The 18,173-nt window shown below is 45.8% G+C and overlaps 1 protein-coding gene across 1 annotated transcript in view; it reads right to left on the minus strand.

The window, feature by feature from the left end:
- SLC26A3 (solute carrier family 26 member 3) overlaps positions 1-13,900 on the minus strand; it is a 109,915-nt gene extending 96,015 nt beyond the window's left edge. The window contains exons 1-2 of the mRNA XM_069629154.1: positions 13,824-13,900; positions 10,836-11,063 (exon numbers count right to left, since the gene is read on the minus strand). Coding sequence (XP_069485255.1) covers positions 10,836-10,966 — 131 coding nt within the window. The 5' untranslated portion in view covers positions 10,967-11,063; positions 13,824-13,900. The remainder of the gene's footprint in view (positions 1-10,835; positions 11,064-13,823) is intronic.
- Positions 13,901-18,173: the final 4,273 nt, after the last annotated feature.

Consider the following 18,173-nt stretch of genomic DNA (forward strand, 5'->3'; position numbering starts at 1 on the left):
GGAGAAGTTGTTCGCGGCTCACGGATTCCCTCACATGCTGTGTTCGGACAATGGTGCGCCCTTTCAGGGTGAACGATTTGCTGAACTGATGGTGAGCTGCGGGGTGGTGCACCGGAAGATCATGCCTCTGTGGCCTCGAGCGAATGGGGAGGCAGAACGCCTGATGAGGACCCTCAATAAGACATTTAGAATTGCCCAAGGACAGGGGCAGTCCCTACAGAGAGCTCTGTACCAATTCTTGAGGGTATACCGCACCACGCCACATGCGTCCACGGGGGTGGCTCCGGCAGAGGCAATGTTCAGAAGGTGTCCGCGAGGGCTGTTGCCGGAGGTCGGAGAGCGAGAACCTGCGGTGATTGACGACCAACCTGTCGAGATGGACCGGCAAGCAAGAACTGAGCAAGAAAACGTGCGGAGGGGGCTTCGCCCACAACAGCTGGAGCCGGACGATGAGGTTCTCATTCGCAATCGACACCCGCATGGAAAACTCTCCTTGCCGTACGAGCCTGAGCCACTGGATGTCGTGGCCGTCCGGGGCTCCATGGTGACTGCGTCGGATGGACGGTCGGAAGTGACGCGCAACGTGAGCTTCTTCAAAAAGATCAGAGACCCTAGAACTGACCCACCTCCTGACCCGGACCTGGGAGGAGTCCTGGAGAACGAGGGAGACCCACCCTGCATGCCGGAGTCCCCAGTTCGGGGTCCGTCGGCGGACAGATCACCCGTGCCGGAGGCGAGCAGGAGGTACCCCCAGAGGACTGGGCGAGGGAAACCAGCTCGCCTCACCAATTACGTGCTGGGACAATTGGCTGAAGATCCAGAGGGTGAGAAAGTCTAGCTAAGGGGACCCGGGTGGATGCCAATAAAGTGGTGTTCATGGAACAGGGGTTGTGTGATTTGTTTTCGTTGTCCCATTGTTCTCATGACTTGTTTCAATTGCAGTGTTGTATAGTTTGTAGTGTATAGTTCAATGATAGTTGTTGGTTCTCCCTGAAAAAGGAGGAGTGTGGCGCTGCCCGATGACTGGCGCGCACGCGGCGGCGTGACGTTGCACGCCGTTGCGTGCAGTATAAATAAACGGGGCGTTTCCCGGTCGCGTTAGAGCGACCGGGAAGCCCGAACCAAGACGGAAGTGTGGGTCTGAGTTCTTGGGGCCGGGGCTTACGGCGAAGCGCGCGGGGGCGCCAGTCACCCTCAACACCAATCATATCATTTTAAGACAAACTTGGAAACTGACTTAATTTCCTTTCACTCGCTACACATTCCTCTATTTTTTTTACACATTTTCAGATGTAGCCGAAATTGCCGGGCATTGTATAAAAGGGTGCAGAAAAATCACATTTTTGTTGGGATGTAGACAACTGTACAATATGGACAGTGAAATGTCACAGCATAAGTTATGTTTAACATGTGTTATGTCATATGCAGACATGATGCTGTCAATTTCTCCCCACAAAAGTGTACACTACAAAGTTGATACAATAGACACAATAGTAATTTGTGAAACAACCTCTATGTTTCAGTCAAAGAGAAAGCAATAATACCCGACTAACAATTGAAAGCCTGAAACAACCTACTGTGCCCAATTCACTAGACCTCCACACTCTTGGCAACCTGCAGATGGGCCAGTTTTTCAGACATTACACTTTATTTGTGTTGGCACTTTGATGTTGTATGCTGCATCAAAGCACCTGCACAGCTTCCAAATATTTCCTTCCAAAAACTGTGTCAACTGCCAGATCCCAGAGACCTCCAATAAGAAGGAAAGGGTGACCTGGTCATAGACTATGCGACAGGGTATGAGGACGATGGGAGCACAAAGGTATTTAATACAAGATTTACCACTGTTGGTAAGCATAAGTATTTATGACTGGTCTTGTCACTGATGATATGTTTAATTTGGAACTAGTTTACATAATTTGCATAATGTACAGCGGGCTACCATCAAGGATTTTTGATCTGTCATGCAATTAAGTCAAAAGGTTTTCACTGCACAAATATTTGTGAAAAGTATTAATGAACAGAGATGAATAGGTTTAGCTTGTGTAAGACCCCCTTTGTTCATGCCTCATGTTGCGATGTGCACTGTGCACAGGCACAGAGGCAGTAGTCAAGGCTTCCTTGTGGCATGGCACTCAGCAGGTGGGTGTGGGTTCAGCAGGTGTTCCCTGTTGTGAGGGAACAGGCTGTAGTTGGTGAAGAAGTGGCCCCTTTCCTTGCTAGTGTGCCAGTGAGCAGTGGGATCCACTTGCAGGGCAGCCCAGGCCTGCAAGGGAAGACTATGCCAGGGATGGTCAAGGCATAGCAACATTATAATGCTGTGTGAGGAACCTGCTTCAAGGGGATTCTTTCTCCACAGTGACATTCCAATATGCAGCAACTGGCCGATGTGCGAGAGGTGGTCTGCACAGGACAGTAAGCCTACAGAGAGTGGTGTTTCACAAGAGTGGGCTGAGAAGGTGTTCCAGGTGTCGGTCGTGTTTCAGCCCACTGTACTCACAGACCTCTCCGTGAGACTTGTGACGTCCATCTGGAACTCGCAGCAGTACCGGGTGTGGTGGCGGGAAGGGAAAACCCTCAAGGAGAAGAATGCTGCGGAAATGAATATTGTGGTCAGTTACTGGTGGATAGACACCCCTGCCTATCTAGGAGTTTAGATGTTCCAGTAAAAACTGAAGTAGAATAATGAGTGATACAATGTTGCCATGGTGAGTGGGAACACAGAGCCTAAACCACAGGCCACCATCCCAAGGCGCTTGAAGGGGTCTTACCTTTAGCATTGGTTCCTTAGTGACAATGGGTGCACATGCTGAGCCCAGATGAATACCGGAGCAGCTGTAAGTGCCGGAAGCGGATGAGCTCTCCCATTAGAAAGGGACAAGGAACTGCTCCCCAATGTTCAGGTGCTCTTAACTAGGGATGCAAGACAGTTTTCACAGGATCCCATTGGATTTGTCCTTCTCAATGAATGCACCAGGGTTTCACGAGGCACATCGGTTTAGCTGCTAGAGGTGGAGTTACATCTGTGAAGTCTCGCCTTGTGAGGTCTAGAGCTTGAGCACTCACCTTATGAGTTGTGAGACGTGGGGTGGATGCTGGGCGTTTATTTGTCATGACAGATTTTGGCACGGGGTCATGTCATATTTGCTGTCCTACAAAGGAGAGAGGTTTTAGAGCTGAAGAATTTGCTGTTGAAATTGGCCCAGACTTACACGACTTATTGAACTCAGCCTCCAATCATCCAGCTGCCATATCCATGCCCACTCCTTGAAATTCAACAAATCCTTATATGTAAACGTATTAGGTAGTTTTCACGTACCCATGCCCTATAGGGGCCGGTCAAGTGGCACAGCGAGTAGAGCGCTCGCTTTGACATCAGTGCAGAGCCTGCTGACGCAGGTTCGAATCCCAGCAGCGCCAAACTCAGCGTTTCATCCTTCCGAGGTCGATAAATGAGCACCACACACCGTGGGTAATAATAAGCAGCGCTCAGATACCTGAGGGTTTGTAGCGCTATATAAATGCCAAATTATTATTATTATTAATTATAGGTACTAGGTACCATCTGGCCTTGACCTATCATACCATTAGTCTAATGACTAACACAGTGTACAAAGACTTGAGCAAGCCATGTTACGCAATGTGTTTGACGCACTGAGAAACTCACTTATTTGAATCGTGTGCAGCCCACTGCCTTGTTCGGCTCTCAGGACTCTGAGTTGCCAAATGGAGAGTGGTGCATGGACGCCAGTGTTTCAGCTGCTTTGCACCAATCTCCTCCAGTCAGGTCCATGAAACACTTGTGTATAGGCGCGTTATAAATGCCATATCATATCATATCATGCGGTTGTGTGCACCCCACAGATGGCCAAACGAGTAGAGTGCTGCAGTGAGGCCAAAGTTGCCTGCTTCCCCCTTACACTGCCGGACTCCAGGGCTATGCAGCATTGTGCAACCCGGGCCAGAATTACACCAGAAGAACTTCAGCAGTATTTCCAAATGCAGGACTTCATGGGGGCGGGGAGCACAGGATGATGAGGAGAACAATATGTGCATTCCAGCTTTCACTGTACCACCACATTGTTCTAAGATCGGGCAGTTTCAAACACTCATTAGTATTGCATGCAATTATCTCCCATCCACCACCATCAGCCACCAACCCTAACCAAAATTCACTGTAAGTCATGAAACACAGAAAACACAACTGATGTAACACAAGAAAAAGCCTTACCCTTGTTATGCCTTAGCCTTGTTATGTGAGGCGGGGCTAGGGTGGGGTGGGGTCTTCATGGGGGATGTGGTGTTTTGGGACAGGAAGTCCCCAGTCCAGTAAAGTTTGGAGTTCAGACCAGACTTCCTCTGTGTGGGCCTCCACTCATTTAGTGTGACCTCACCTTCATACATATGCTCCGCCATAGGAGCCCAGCACTGCTGGCCGCCTGCTGACATTGCAAATGAGGTATCATCACCCACTGCCTTAACCATAGCGATGACATTTTGATCTTTGGCGAAACACGACAAGAACATGATGACAGTCTACACTGGGTCTGTTTGGCTCTTGCGACCGCCGGGGTAACATTCAACAAAAATAAATGGGATTTCAGGCAGAAAACACAAAAATTCTTCGCCACATATTCTCCATATGAACCAGGCAAAGTTAACGCTCTGAACGGAACTCTGCGGCCAACTAACATATCTGACCTGAGGTCCTTCCCGGGCCTCGCCAGCTACTGTTCACGATACCTGGAGAACTATGCGACAGTGAGTGCTCCGCTCCGAGAACTTACCAGAGACAAGCAGGAGTTCCTCTGGACTCTGAAGTGTGAAGTAAGCTTCGAGACAATATGGGCAAACATTACATCTGCCACTGACATGGCCTACTTCAGCTCATCCAGGGAGACGGAAGTGACAGTGGCTGCCAGCCCGGCAGGCTTAGGCGCCATCTTGGCACAATATGATGAAAGGACACCTAACATCAAGAGAGTTGTGTCCTATGCCAGCTGCAGTATATAGCCCAGAGAAAAGAAGTGTTCACAAGCAGAAAAGGAGCGTTTGGCTGTGGTCTGGGCCTGTGAGTATTTTCATCCCTTTTTGTTTGGGAAAGCATCCACGATCGTCACAGATCACCAGGCACTCCTCACCAGCTATGGGAACCCCAAATACAGAATGCCTCCTCGCACTGCGAGATGAGGGCTACGCCTTCAAGACTACAAATTTCCCATCTGCCACCAGCCAGGGAAAGACAAGAACCCTGCCGACTACTTGTCCCGCCAACCAACGGGGCCTGCCCGGCCAGAGCATTTCATCGCGGATGTATACCTAGACTATGTCATTCACCAGATGAAGCCGTTCCCCTTGGCCTGGCACTCTTCAGCAAGAATCAACAGCCGACAAGGCTCTTGCCATCATTGCACACTGTGCCACTCAAGGCAAGATGAAACATGCAAGAGACATGGCACAACACCTTCACCCCGCCTTGCAGGCTAATGTCAGGACACAGACCCTGGTGCTGGAAGAACTCACAGTCACAGAAGACCAGGTCGTGATGAAGGGTTGCAAGGTTGTTTTGCTCAAATGTCTGCATCGGCAGCTTGTAGATTTGGCACATGAGGGTCACCAGGAGGGTGGTCTCTACAAAAAAACTGCTTTGGGAAAAGATATAGTTCCCAGGTATGTAAATCATGGTTGAAGACACACTGAAACAGTGCCCCCATATGCTGCCGCTACAGATGTCCCAGTTGCTGACAGTGTTTGGGAACAACTGGTGATTGATTTCTTTGGTCCGATCAGAGATGGGTTCTATGCGCTTATCATAATGGATGACTACTCAAGGTTCCTTGAAGTCCAGTTCATCCCTTCCATGGCTGTAACAGTGGTCATACCAGCATTGGACCGCATATTCACAGCCTACAGCATCCCAAAACCATCAAGTCCGATAATGTCCCATAATTTACCAGCTTAGACTTTGCGAACTTTGCACAGTACATGGGGTTTAAACATTGGAAGACCACGTCCCTCTGGCCCCAGATCAAGGGCATGGTTGAGTGCTTCATGGGCAACCTCAAGAGGGTGCTGCAAGTCACCCATGTGTCAAGGAAACCTTTGAGCAAATCCTCTATCAGCTGCTGAGAGACTAACGGCACACACCCCACAGCACCACGTGTGAATACCCGGCAGACCTCATGTTTGGCAGGCGGGTGAGGACTTGCATCCCATAAGGGCCTCAGCTGAAAAGGCCAACGCCCTTGAACTGACGACTGCGAGACAGAGATGTGCTGGAATAGAGGAAAATGAAGGAGGTGGCTGATGCCAGGAGGGCTGCAAGGGAAATAACTCTTGTCAAAGTAGGCGTGGTGGTGGTGTGACAGTTTCAAGGCAGGAAAGAGGACCCCAGGTTTGACCCGGGGTTCCTTACAGTCACGTAGATGGTGGGTTCCATTGTCACAGCGGCGGACAATGAAGAAAATACAGTCACACGCAACATTTCCCACTTCAGAGAATGCCTGTGGAAGAACCATGAAGGTTTTGTCTCTCCAACTGAGTGGTCTGCTGAGGATTCGGAAGACCCATACCTAGGGGATGGTGAGGCATCTGTTGGAGAGTGGAGAAACCCAGAGCCTAGCCCGACAGGATGAGATCCGGTCCGTCCTGCCAAGGGAAAGGCGGCCCGTCCAGACCAAGTTCAAACCTGTAAGACTTATTGAAGAAAAGGGTTAACGTATATTGTTTTTAGTTTAAGAAGGGGGGAGGTGTCACGTTGTGCAGTTAGCCTCATTATGTGAGGTAAGGATAGGGGGCATTATGGGGGGTGTGACGTTTTGGGACAGGATGTCCCCCCAGTCCAGTAAAGTTTGGAGTTGAGAGCTGATGTCCTCTGTGTGGGCCTCCAGTTATTTAGTGTGCACGGCACCGTTATGCATCTGGTCCGCTACCTGCTGACAGTTAAGATGAGCAACTGCACGTGGAGCAACCCACCATGAACTCACATCAGGTCAGTGCATCATAGCTCTTGCAAAATGAAAAACAAAACCAAGAGCAGGGAGTGTTCCAGGGTCAAGGCCTCCCTGCTAAAGCCATAGTCATTAAGAGAACTGCCTCTTGCTTCTGCACAGTTCATTGAGCACACTGCCGGTCTTCTTTGCATTTCTAACAAACCTGACACCTGAGGGAGGTGTATATTAAATGAGAGGAGGACACAAATTAAGTTTTAATTTGATCTGTTGGGCCATGTTCCTTCAATCTGCTAAACCCTCTTGCTCTGTAGTTCTTCTTTTGTGAGATTGTGGTTTCCCTTCCAGTTAATCATTTTTGTTTTTATTGTTTCTTTGATGACTCCTTTTCTGCGCAAAATCTTCATGAATTAGACCAGTAGCTTCCTGGTATATTGCTGAAAAGTCGCAAGGATCTTGCCAACTCCGTAACATTTATCCAATTCAAGGTATTTGGAATGGTTAGGAAGACAATATCTCTCAGAAGGAGCAGAACCAAAAATTAAATTCTAGCTTCTCTGACTCCAGGCTGGAACTTGAGTGTTCTTTGTCTGAACTTCATCGCCATGGAAGATGTCTTTCCTGTGGATCTTTTGCTTTCCACTTTCAAACCATTGTACACACTTTGAGAATAGATGATCCATTTGTGCGTCCGCTTAAGTAGTTAATTTCCCTGCAAGCGACACTGAGGACGTTTTAACCATACTCATCTCTGTCATTAGCTGGTTTTGTAGGTCAACACATCATTAAGGTTCACTCTCTGGGGATGGTCTGTTGTCCATGGGCAATCCAAGATTTTCTTCACTAATCCAGATGTTTTTAGACATTGGTAGAGGGTCATTCTTTCTAGGTTTGGCTATACCTTTAATTCAAGATCAAGTTAGGTATGTGGCAGCAGGCCTTGGGAGGGAGCTTAGCTCTTACACATCCATGCTCTTCTTGGAACCCAGGGATCCGGAAACCATATAAGAGATTTCTATGACGAATGGTTCACTCAAAGCCATTTATAAACTGCATAATACAGTGGGTGAAATGTTATGTGCCAACCATTTGTCCAGCAATATGATGCCCTCTTTTTGTTTGATGGTGTTGAGCAGAAATAGAGTTATCAATAGCTGAACTTATCTCCAATGAAAAGGGAGGTACTTGTTAACTATTACCATAATAAATGAATACACTGTGTGGACCTTCCTGTGTGTGCTTATGTACTTTGACACACTGTATTAATTGTGTTAACTATTAATGAAGCTCCTTAAAGCTTAAACCCATTAGCTTTTCATGAACCTCACTTAGCTCCTACATGAGCCCCCTCACTCAAATGCCATCTCACTGCCAACCAACTTCACAAATTCAATCCACCTCACCTCTTGGAGAGACCAAGCTTTTCCAGCAACTTCCATCCCCTGAAAGACCTTGCCCCACAAAGACACCCATCGCCTTTCAGATACTCAGGCTCCCCCATTCATCCACTCCTACTTGCGCTACTTCTATCCCAAGCATGCCTCTTTGCATCAACACTGCGGCTCACCTCGTGTTTCCTCAGAGAGACATCCCTCCTCACTTAGGTAGCCTTTCTAAGACAGCACCCCCACACAGACTCCTCATCACATGTATACCCATCCTGAGGCAGACACATGCAAACAGTGATGCCAGCTTGTGTCCGAGAGCTGAGAGATACCCTTCATCGTGGACCATTGTCCCTTCAGGAGGCGGCACCCAATGTCATCCCCTGTCCTAACCTGGCTCTATGAACTGACCTAGATGGGAAAATGAAGTGGGAAATGAGGTTTGGCCTGAAGGAGGCTCTAGAAAATCCTCCTCATAGTTCAGGATGCGATACTTTGGAAGTGATACTGTACCCATGTACCCATATGAGGAACGTACTAAGTGCTGTTCTCTTCCTACCATCTAACGGGGCAAAGGAAATAATGAGAAATCTAGTACAAGTTAAAAAGTTATTTCTCTATACCACTGTAATTATTAAAAGCACCTAAACGGATCATTGTATGATGAATGATATATGATTGGTCCCTTATATAATTGTATTGACTATTATTCTTGAGATATGAAATATACTGGATCATTTTAATCATGGAATGATATTAACATATATATTTTAATGATGATTGATATTGACAAATGCTGTAAATATGTGTTAAATGTGATTTGTGTTTAAAGGTTTAATTTGTAACCAACATAACACATTCAATAAAAAATTAAATTGAAAAAGCACATAAGTGAAAAATGTTGCTTCTTTGTACACTCAGGTTTGTTTACTGCTGACATGGGGGCTACAGATCAAACCGATGCACCTTGTGTTGCCTTGAGGAAAAAGGCATAGCTTTTAGCAGATTCAATTATCTGAGAATAAGTGGGTACACCATGTGGAAAAGCAGGGAGAGGTGCAGTGTCCCCAGGCCAATCTTCAGTAGGGATCGGCAAAAAAACAGGATCTTACTGGAGAATACTAATCCAGCACTCCTTTTTTTATTCAAGGGGTTCCTACCTGAAAAGGGGATCCCCCATATTTTCGATCATATTATCTGATCAAGAACTCCCATGGATTAAATTAGAAGAAATACCTGTCATCAAAACAACTTCAAATTTAGCAATATTTCAATTTTTCCTCCACATTTATTTAAGTGATGAAACACATGTAGAGGATCACAATTTGAGGAATATTATATTAAGAAGTTGACAACGTTAACAAATACTACAATTGAGAATCTATTTGAACCACATACCATTTGGAATTTAGGATCAAGCATTAATAAAATATCATTTTTGAACAAAATTGACCATAATCTGAAGCATTTTCTCGATTATATGATCAAGCCAACCCATGTAGACAAGTATGACAGCTGGCACAGAGGTTTGACTCCATTCTTTCTTTAAACAATCTTCAGTAAGACTTCATAGCCATAATAACATATGCATTATCGGAGGCCAGATCCCCACAAAGGTACGGATTGAATGGAAAAGGTCTACAGACGGGACCAAGGAAGCCCGTCTGGATGTCACTCGTTAGCACTGGAAGGGAAGGTGGTAGGGCCTGAATATCAAGGGGATGGTGCATGGTGGCAAGGTTGTACCAGAATGAAAAGGTGTTGTTCGAATTCCGCAAGAGAACAAACTTAGTAGCATGTTGTCCATCTAACTTGGAGCGCCAGAAGCCAGCATCAAACATCTATATCGATTTGGAAACGTTTCATCCCTGTACAATTCAGTGTCTTGATGGATGCATGAATGAATGCATAGTGGATAACAGCCTGGGCACCAAGTCAATTGACCGAAGGAGCCCTGTCATTCTGCAGAATGGGTGCGTGGAATGTACCCATAGAACATTTAAAATTCTGCTTCTTCAGGTCCACGAGTGCCACCACATGTGTCAGGAACATTTAACCCAACAATTTGGCAGGCATCCTCTGCTTTTACATCATATCTTGTCAAGGCAGGCAGTGCAGATGCCGAATGCAAGTGCATTATAAGACTTGATGTCTCACATGTGGGTCCGCCGTTGAAATGCTACTGGGCATGTGCGTTGATGTGCACCTACATCACTCTTCATGGTGTTATTTTTTTATATTCATGGTCGCATAATGAACTTCCATTGTCTGATCTTTCTATGCATAATCTTTTTTTAGTGATTGTTCATGAAAAAGCTTGAAGATTATTAGCAAGCTCTGAATCTACCATCTGATTTCCTGTGTACAGTTTCACAGACCCTGCCTTTTGGTTCCATACTAACTCATGGGGGAAGGGTCCATGTGTGAAATGGGCGAGCATCGGAAAAGAAGATGAAATGGAAGCGTTCTCCTTGGGACACCCTAAAATACAGTTTCTTACCTAAAGCAGATCCTGAGGTGATCCACAAAGCTCTTATGGTGCCTCTCCACCTTTGGGTGCTGCTCATTGAAGGAGTTTTCTGAATAGAGTGGCCGGGCCACCACATACTGGTTCCCAACTGGTTCGATCATTGTGTGCAGCGGCAGAGAGCAGAGGGTCCGGTAACCTTGTTCTTGTCTTGGATAATCTTCTTATTATGGGTTGATCAGGGGTTGAGCAGCCAATGATCTAAAAAATACAAACTGATATGCAACTTAAGCTATACAACCACCAGTTCCTGCCTACACATGAATATAAAAACAAAGACCCATATCATGAAGTGTGGGATTTTTCTATTTACCCAAATGTTCTTGCACAACGCAAGTATAAACTCGTGATTCTAGTTCTGTGTTTTGTTATTCATATTTGTATTGGGATGTTTCCAAAATAATACAATCTTTCCATAACCATTCAAGTAAACAATGTTAAACTGTAAACATGAGAAAAGAAAGGGCAATCAAGGATTTGCAGTTTCATCACATCATGAGAAATCTGCATATCTCATAAGACTTTACAATTTTGAATACGCCTCTAACTACTTCTTAAGCATGATTACCTTCGACCGAAATATGCTCTATGGAGGAATATCGTGTCAAGGCTACAAGTCGAATAAGCTCTTCCCAACCAAACCATACTCATGACAATGTATACCGATATGGGGTGCTCCCAACACAGCTATAACTATTAACTACAATTATAACTTTATATCCCTCGCTTTCCTTTGAACCTCATATCGCTTCTATTGCTCGCTCCTTTCGCTATGCCCTTTTTAACATCCGTCGTGCTCGCCCCTATCTCTAATTTCCTGCTACTAAACTTCTTCTGTTCTGCCTGGTCTTTCCTCGTAATAATTACAGCTCTTCTTTTCTTCTTGGCCTTCCTGCCTCACATCGTCTTCCTCTCCGATCTGTTTATTATTCTTCAGTTCATCTTCTCTTCTCTTCACCTTTTTCACTCCTGTATCACATCTTCTTTACTGTCTTTTTCACTGCTTCCCTTTGAATCACGTCTTCGCTACTATTTTCTTTCTATTGTTTTTAAATGTACTGACAGCTTGGCTCCTCCTTATCTTTCTTCGCTAGTCTCATTCTATTCTCCCCCTCTGACCCCGATCACATAATCTGCTTCTTCTCAATGTCCCCAACCCCCCCGGTACATCTTCCCGTTTCTGATCTTTTGCCCTCTAATCCCCTAAACACTGGAATTCTCTCCCTCTCTCCATCCACTCTTCTCCATCTCTTTGTATTCTTAAATCTAAACTGAAAGCTCATCCTCTCTCCCTTCTTTCTGTTTCTCTTCCCCACCTTATGTTCTTAGTTGTTTTTTGCCTTATCATGTAAATTGGACCGCTTTCTTTTATGTTGTAGTAGTGCTTTTGGCCAAAAGCTCTTTATAAATTCAATAAATGAAATTAAATTAAACAATACTATTATATCGTTCCAACAAGGTCTTGCTGATTCGCCTTAGGCTCTGTGCCCAAACACCAGTCTTTCTGCTGAACACAATTGTGGTCATTCTGTTTTCCATTTACTAGCCAAACGAGCTCCATCACATGTCCATTGCAACAGAATTGATTTTCTGGCTGCGGATAAGACCAAGTGTATCACTTTTCGGCCAACCCATCAAATTCTTGAAAAGTGATAGCTGTCCTAAATATGTTAACTATAACATGATCTAATGTCTAAGTTGGTAGCTGTGACCAGGGGTGGACTGGGGACCAAAGAAGTTCTGGAAATAATGTTCAAAGTGGTCCCGTATTAAACATTTTCAGCAAGCCCAACACTTTTCCTATGAGAAAATCTGGAAATAAAATAGGTTCCCGCACAAAGACGCCCAGGGTGCACAGGCCTACTGGGAAATCTCCAGAGTTCCCTATCGGCCAGTCCACCCCTGGATGTGACTCCTGAAAAACATAGGTTGTAAATCCTAACTGCCTCAATTGACCAGGTCATGGGATCCTGAGCAAATCACTTTCTCATCTCAGACACTTCTGCCAAAATGGGAAAGTTTAAAAATAGACTAGCATTCTTGCATAGCTCCCTGATGCCTCTGGGATAGTTTGGCGCTATACAAGTATTACATAAATAAATAAATACATCTGCAGCCAGGCACCTCATTGGTGATTTCTTATATTTTGTGTACATTGAATTGTACCGAAGACTATGGCACTGTGAGTAACATGTTGGTATCACAAAAGTGAAGAATATTCCTTTCGACACGTTCCGAAGGAAAACCGCATTTCTCAAAGTGTATGAATGTAAACCTGCAAAAATGTTTACATCAGGTGCATTAACATATTAAACTATCCCTAACACCTTGGTCAAGCAAAATCATTCTGTTCTATGCAGACCGCGTTGGAGAGACTATCATTATATAAAATACAAATGAAACTTGCCTTGTGATTTACATAATAGAACATACAACACTAAAATACATGTGTAAAGCAAGCTATTCTGTCAAGTCAATTTCACACTTTAATTTGGGCACGTGGGCAGACATGTGGACACATGGAAAGCAGACTACTAATTGTTTGAGCTTGTAATTCCAAGCACGTTTTCGACAAGACTTTGGTGATATGCCCCCCGACCAGGATTGTACAAATATTCCAATAATACATATTTGATAGAACATGATTTTAAAGCTTTATATTTTTCCGTCCCCTCTCATTCCCGAGGCTAAATCCTGAGATCAGTGCCCCAGTCTGACAAACACCACTGCTTGAGGGCTTTTGCACTGTACGTGATTTAATATCTGGCAAAATGTATGATGTACGGTTAACATGAAATTGCGTGTATCCGGCCATTGTATGCCTGTGTGGTAAGGTATCTCGCCTGTGCTTGCAGTCTGTTTGCGTTTCTATATTCATGAATGCAGCTCATCCTGGCTGGCTGACCACGTCTCGCCTGCTTATGCTGTTTCTTGGCTTATATAAATGAGTGCTGCACCTACCTGTGTCTCTCAGGAAGGGGTCGGGGATTCCATTCCAGGCGGCCCCCGAGAAGGTGTCAGAGAAGCCACAGCTCTGCCAGCCAGGCACCGTCTCCGCCTTCTATATATGCCCGCGGGAAATGTTATCATGGCTCCAGCTGTAATAATTAACTTTGATTAACTTTTACAAGTACATCAGGTTTCCACGTGTAGCCTTGACCATTGAGACCCGAATCAATGCGCGTGATAACGGCGCTTCCTTAGGTCGTTCGCAAGATTGCTTCACTTTTACGCACCCTCGCAATCTATTTTTTATTTTAAATGATGCCGCCATAAAAGCGTGCTTGTTTAACACACAAATCTGCAGTATTTAATATGAGATACCAGAGCAATTCCGCGACATTCTTTTGTGAATTGGATCCGCACAGGTGGCAGAGTGGGGCAGGGGGCGCTCACAGGAATGCCTCACTATAAAGGGAGGTGAACAGCGTCACCGCGCGGGAGGGGCGAGCCACCCCATACCCCCCGGCCTTCCTCTGCCTAGTCTGCTCTTTCCATCCTCCTGTTGCTTAATTCGTCTCCTTTTCCTCCCTCACACTTGAGCAAGACACCAAGTCATCACAAATAACTGGAAGGCTCCCGGGCTAATGGTGGCTGATCCGAGACTCTGGGCTTGTCTGAGGTTTACAGCGATCTCTATGGTTCGGCCGGCTCCCATTGTGCTGCAATGGAGGAGATCCATAGAAGGAGGCCTTTTCCCTCAGTGATGGACAGAGCGTGACTAGCGCACGGACCATCATTCCTTGTGATGAAGAGCTAGAAGGTAAGGTCATGGAGTGTTCTCTTAATGGTTCCACTTCCAGGGTTACTTTCCTATTGTTGATCCAGATGTCCGTCCTACTTACTTTTACTACTGGGGGGTCTATGCCTTGCATCTCATCTGCTTTCTTACTCCTTTCACACTACTTAGCTTTACTCTCCATTGCCCCTTCTATTACGCTCCCCTGCTCTACATCTCTCTAGCAGCCTTTTTTTTAAAACTGACCCTAAACTTTACAGTTTTATCAGCTGTGTTGAGTGTAGGTTACAAACCTACCTCTCCCCCTCTAAGTCACTCCCTTGTGGAACTCTGCACCACAACCTTTCCATTCCTCCCTCCCATTGTGCTTCTCCTCGCTTCCCCTCTTGCTCTCTGCTTGTCCCCCTCTGCTGGAATGCTCTTGACCAAGACATTAAAAGACAGCCCATTGGTTGTCCAACTCCAGGCCTTGAGGGCCGGATCCATGTCGGGTTTTCAGGATACCCTTCATTAATATTCATGAGATACATTTGCATACAATGATTCTAAATGTATGTGAATTTTTCCTCATGAATATTAATGAGGGATATCCTAAAATCCTGTCAGGATTCGGGCCCTCAAGGCTGGATTTGAACAACATGTTAGCCTGTGGAGAGTCATCTCCCGCTCCCCCTCTAGAGCTCACTAATTCACCCCAGTGAACCCCTCTGGAAAACATCACACACGTATGTAAATATGTATAGTGTTTGTATGTTCAGGTACTAGATACACAGTGTACATCTTGTTTATGTCTGTTCCTTAGTCACTGTCCCCGTCTAGGTCTGATTATACCACCCCTTCATCAACTGGTCTTGCCTTTATCCAGGCATGCATCCCCTGTTGCAAATACGCATCACTCAGGGACTGTCCTGCTTAAATGCACTGTCTCTTACGTGCATCATTTCTGAAATTCTTAATGTTGAAAGATTTTTTATTTATTTTATTTATCTATATATTTGTAATGCGGTAAAAGCCTGCAGGCATTGGGGCGCAACAAAAACACAAAAGGACAACAGAAGAACTGGACAGTGATCATCTGTGAGAGATTTCAGATACAGATAAGATACAGAAAACCCTTAGACTCAACCTTTGAGAGGTGCGCCTTGTCCTCTTGTACTTTGATGGACCTTGGAGAGGTGCGCCTTGTCCTCTTGTACTTTGATGGACCTTCGAGAGGTGCGCCTTGTCCTCTTGTACTTTGATGGACCTTGGAGAGGTTTGCCTTGTCCTCTTGTACTTTGATGGACCTTGGAGAGGTGCATCTTGTCCTCTTGTACTTTGATGGACCTTCGAGAGGCGCGCCTTGTCCTCTTGTACTTTGATGGACCTTCGAGAGGCGCTCCTTGTCCTCTTGTACTTTGATGGACTTTGGAGAGGTGCGCCTTGTCCTCTTGTACGTTGATGGACCTTGGAGAGGTGCGCCTTGTCCTCTTGTACTTTGATGGACCTTCGAGAGGTGCGCCTTGTCCTCTTGTACTTTGATGGACCTTGGAGAGGTGTGCCTTGTCCTCTTGTACTTTGATGGACCTTGGAGAGGTGCACCTTGTCCTCTTGTACTTTGATGGACCTTCGAGAGGCGCGCCTTGTCCTCTTGTACTTTGATGGACCTTGGAGAGGTGCGCCTTGTCCTCTTGTACTTTGATGGACCTTCGAGAGGTGCGCCTTGTCCTCTTGTACTTTGATGGACTTTGGAGAGGTGCGCCTTGTCCTCTTGTACTTTGATGGACCTTGGAGAGGTGCACCTTGTCCTCTTGTACTTTGATGGACCTCGGCTAGAGGCTACAGCCGCATCCTTGCCGCCACGTCTACTCTTTTCCCATGGACAGCGAGCTGTGTTCATAACCATGGCTTCAGAGTTCCAGGCTACCACTTCCGGATCTGATGTCCTGCGAAGCTGATGTGGGTTTGGCAGAATCTCTGCACCTTTTCTGCTCGCTTTCAGAGGCTAGGGGGGATGCTTTTCTAGCTGCTAACTGTTGGTTACCTACACCAGCACTCTGGTACTTAGGTATTATTGGGGCATGTTGCCTGAGTTAATCAAAGCAAATTACATCCCTAAGTACATATGAGGCCCAACCTTTACGCAATGAGCTTAGAGAAGGCAATTGAACTGAACCTTGATTTGTCGCAGAATTAGGTGGTCACTTTCTGAGCCCCCCTAAGGCCAAAACATCATTTTCATACTTGTGGAACCTTTCCTATTGTGCCTCATTTAATTGTAATGTCAGAGGAATTTTCCCGAGTGTCATTCTCTCAAATCTGATATGCCTCAATGCAAGTTTCGAGATGATTTGGTTGAGTTTTTTGCGTCGAATTAGAATTCATCACGTTTTTTTTTTGTATTCAGTTTGGCCGCAAATATAAGCGGGGGTAGACCCAGCATTCCCGCACAGCCACCCCTATATTTATTATTACGATTAACCGCCCAAACCCTCCACATATATGTGCGGCCAAATTCGGCCTAAAAAATTTGACGAATTCTAATTCATATGAAAAAGGGCGAGAGGATATGATAAGTAGGAGTAGAAAGACACATGGAAAAGTGCATGGAAGGTCAAGGGGAGGTTGTGTGCCTGTGTACCTCCTCTCTCTCCCCATAACATATCATATCATATCACCCATTGTCTTCCTCACCAGTGCCTTTCTCATTGTCCTGCCCTTGTGTGGATATGTTTAAGTTTGGATGTTCTCAGCATAAGGCGTACCTTAAAAACTTGGTTCTGATGAGAAAACCATGCACACTCATGTGAGTGTAAGGAAGAGGGAGAACCGGTGGTTTAAGCGGCCCGGGAACTTCAGGGCACAAGACATAACGAGTGAGGACTGAGGAGAGCTGAACTCCAAGGCCTAAGATCTGAGGTGTCAAGCACTCCAATGTCTTCTCAGAATGAGAGCTCTGGGGGCACTGCGGTTCAGCCATTGTAACTTGGAAAATCTAGTAGTGTTTACTGTGTTGCTGTGTCAGCAAAGCTGGATTCCTGAACTGGCTCTCAACCCAACTCAGGTCAATCCAGAGTGTCAATGTCAACTCATTGGTCAATGGCTTAATGGATGAAGTATGCCCCTCTCCCCCTCACCAGAAATTGACTGGAAAACTATTTCTCCCTTTATAGTTCATAGTCCTATTTACTTATTTTATATATTTCGTCAGTTCTCGTCATCGAGATGAGTTCAGCTGGTGGTTTTAATCTCTATATTTGTGTGGTCAGCATCACTTGAGGGCCTAAGCACCCATACACGACAGACATTTCAGCGTCTACCCTAAGGCAGAAACACAATAAGCATAGCCTACACACTTCCCTGCAGTGCCCTGAGTGAGCAGCTGCCAGGGCTTCAGAGGTGAGTGGGGGTTCAGAAGCAACAGGGGTGCCATGGGCTCATTCAAAGGCATGCGGCGAGGCCCCAGCTTTGCCAGCCTTTGAGAGATACCAACATGCTGGAAGTCGTCCGATCACCCATATCCACAAACACATTAGCAAGGTAGCTCAGAAGTTAAGTGTTCGCCGCTGACATCTGTGTTAGAGACTGCAGGG

The sequence above is a fragment of the Ambystoma mexicanum genome, chromosome 12 (genome assembly GCF_040938575.1).
Source record: "Ambystoma mexicanum isolate Mex_15411 chromosome 12, UKY_AmexF1_1, whole genome shotgun sequence".
NCBI classification, from domain to species: Eukaryota; Metazoa; Chordata; class Amphibia; order Caudata; family Ambystomatidae; genus Ambystoma; species Ambystoma mexicanum.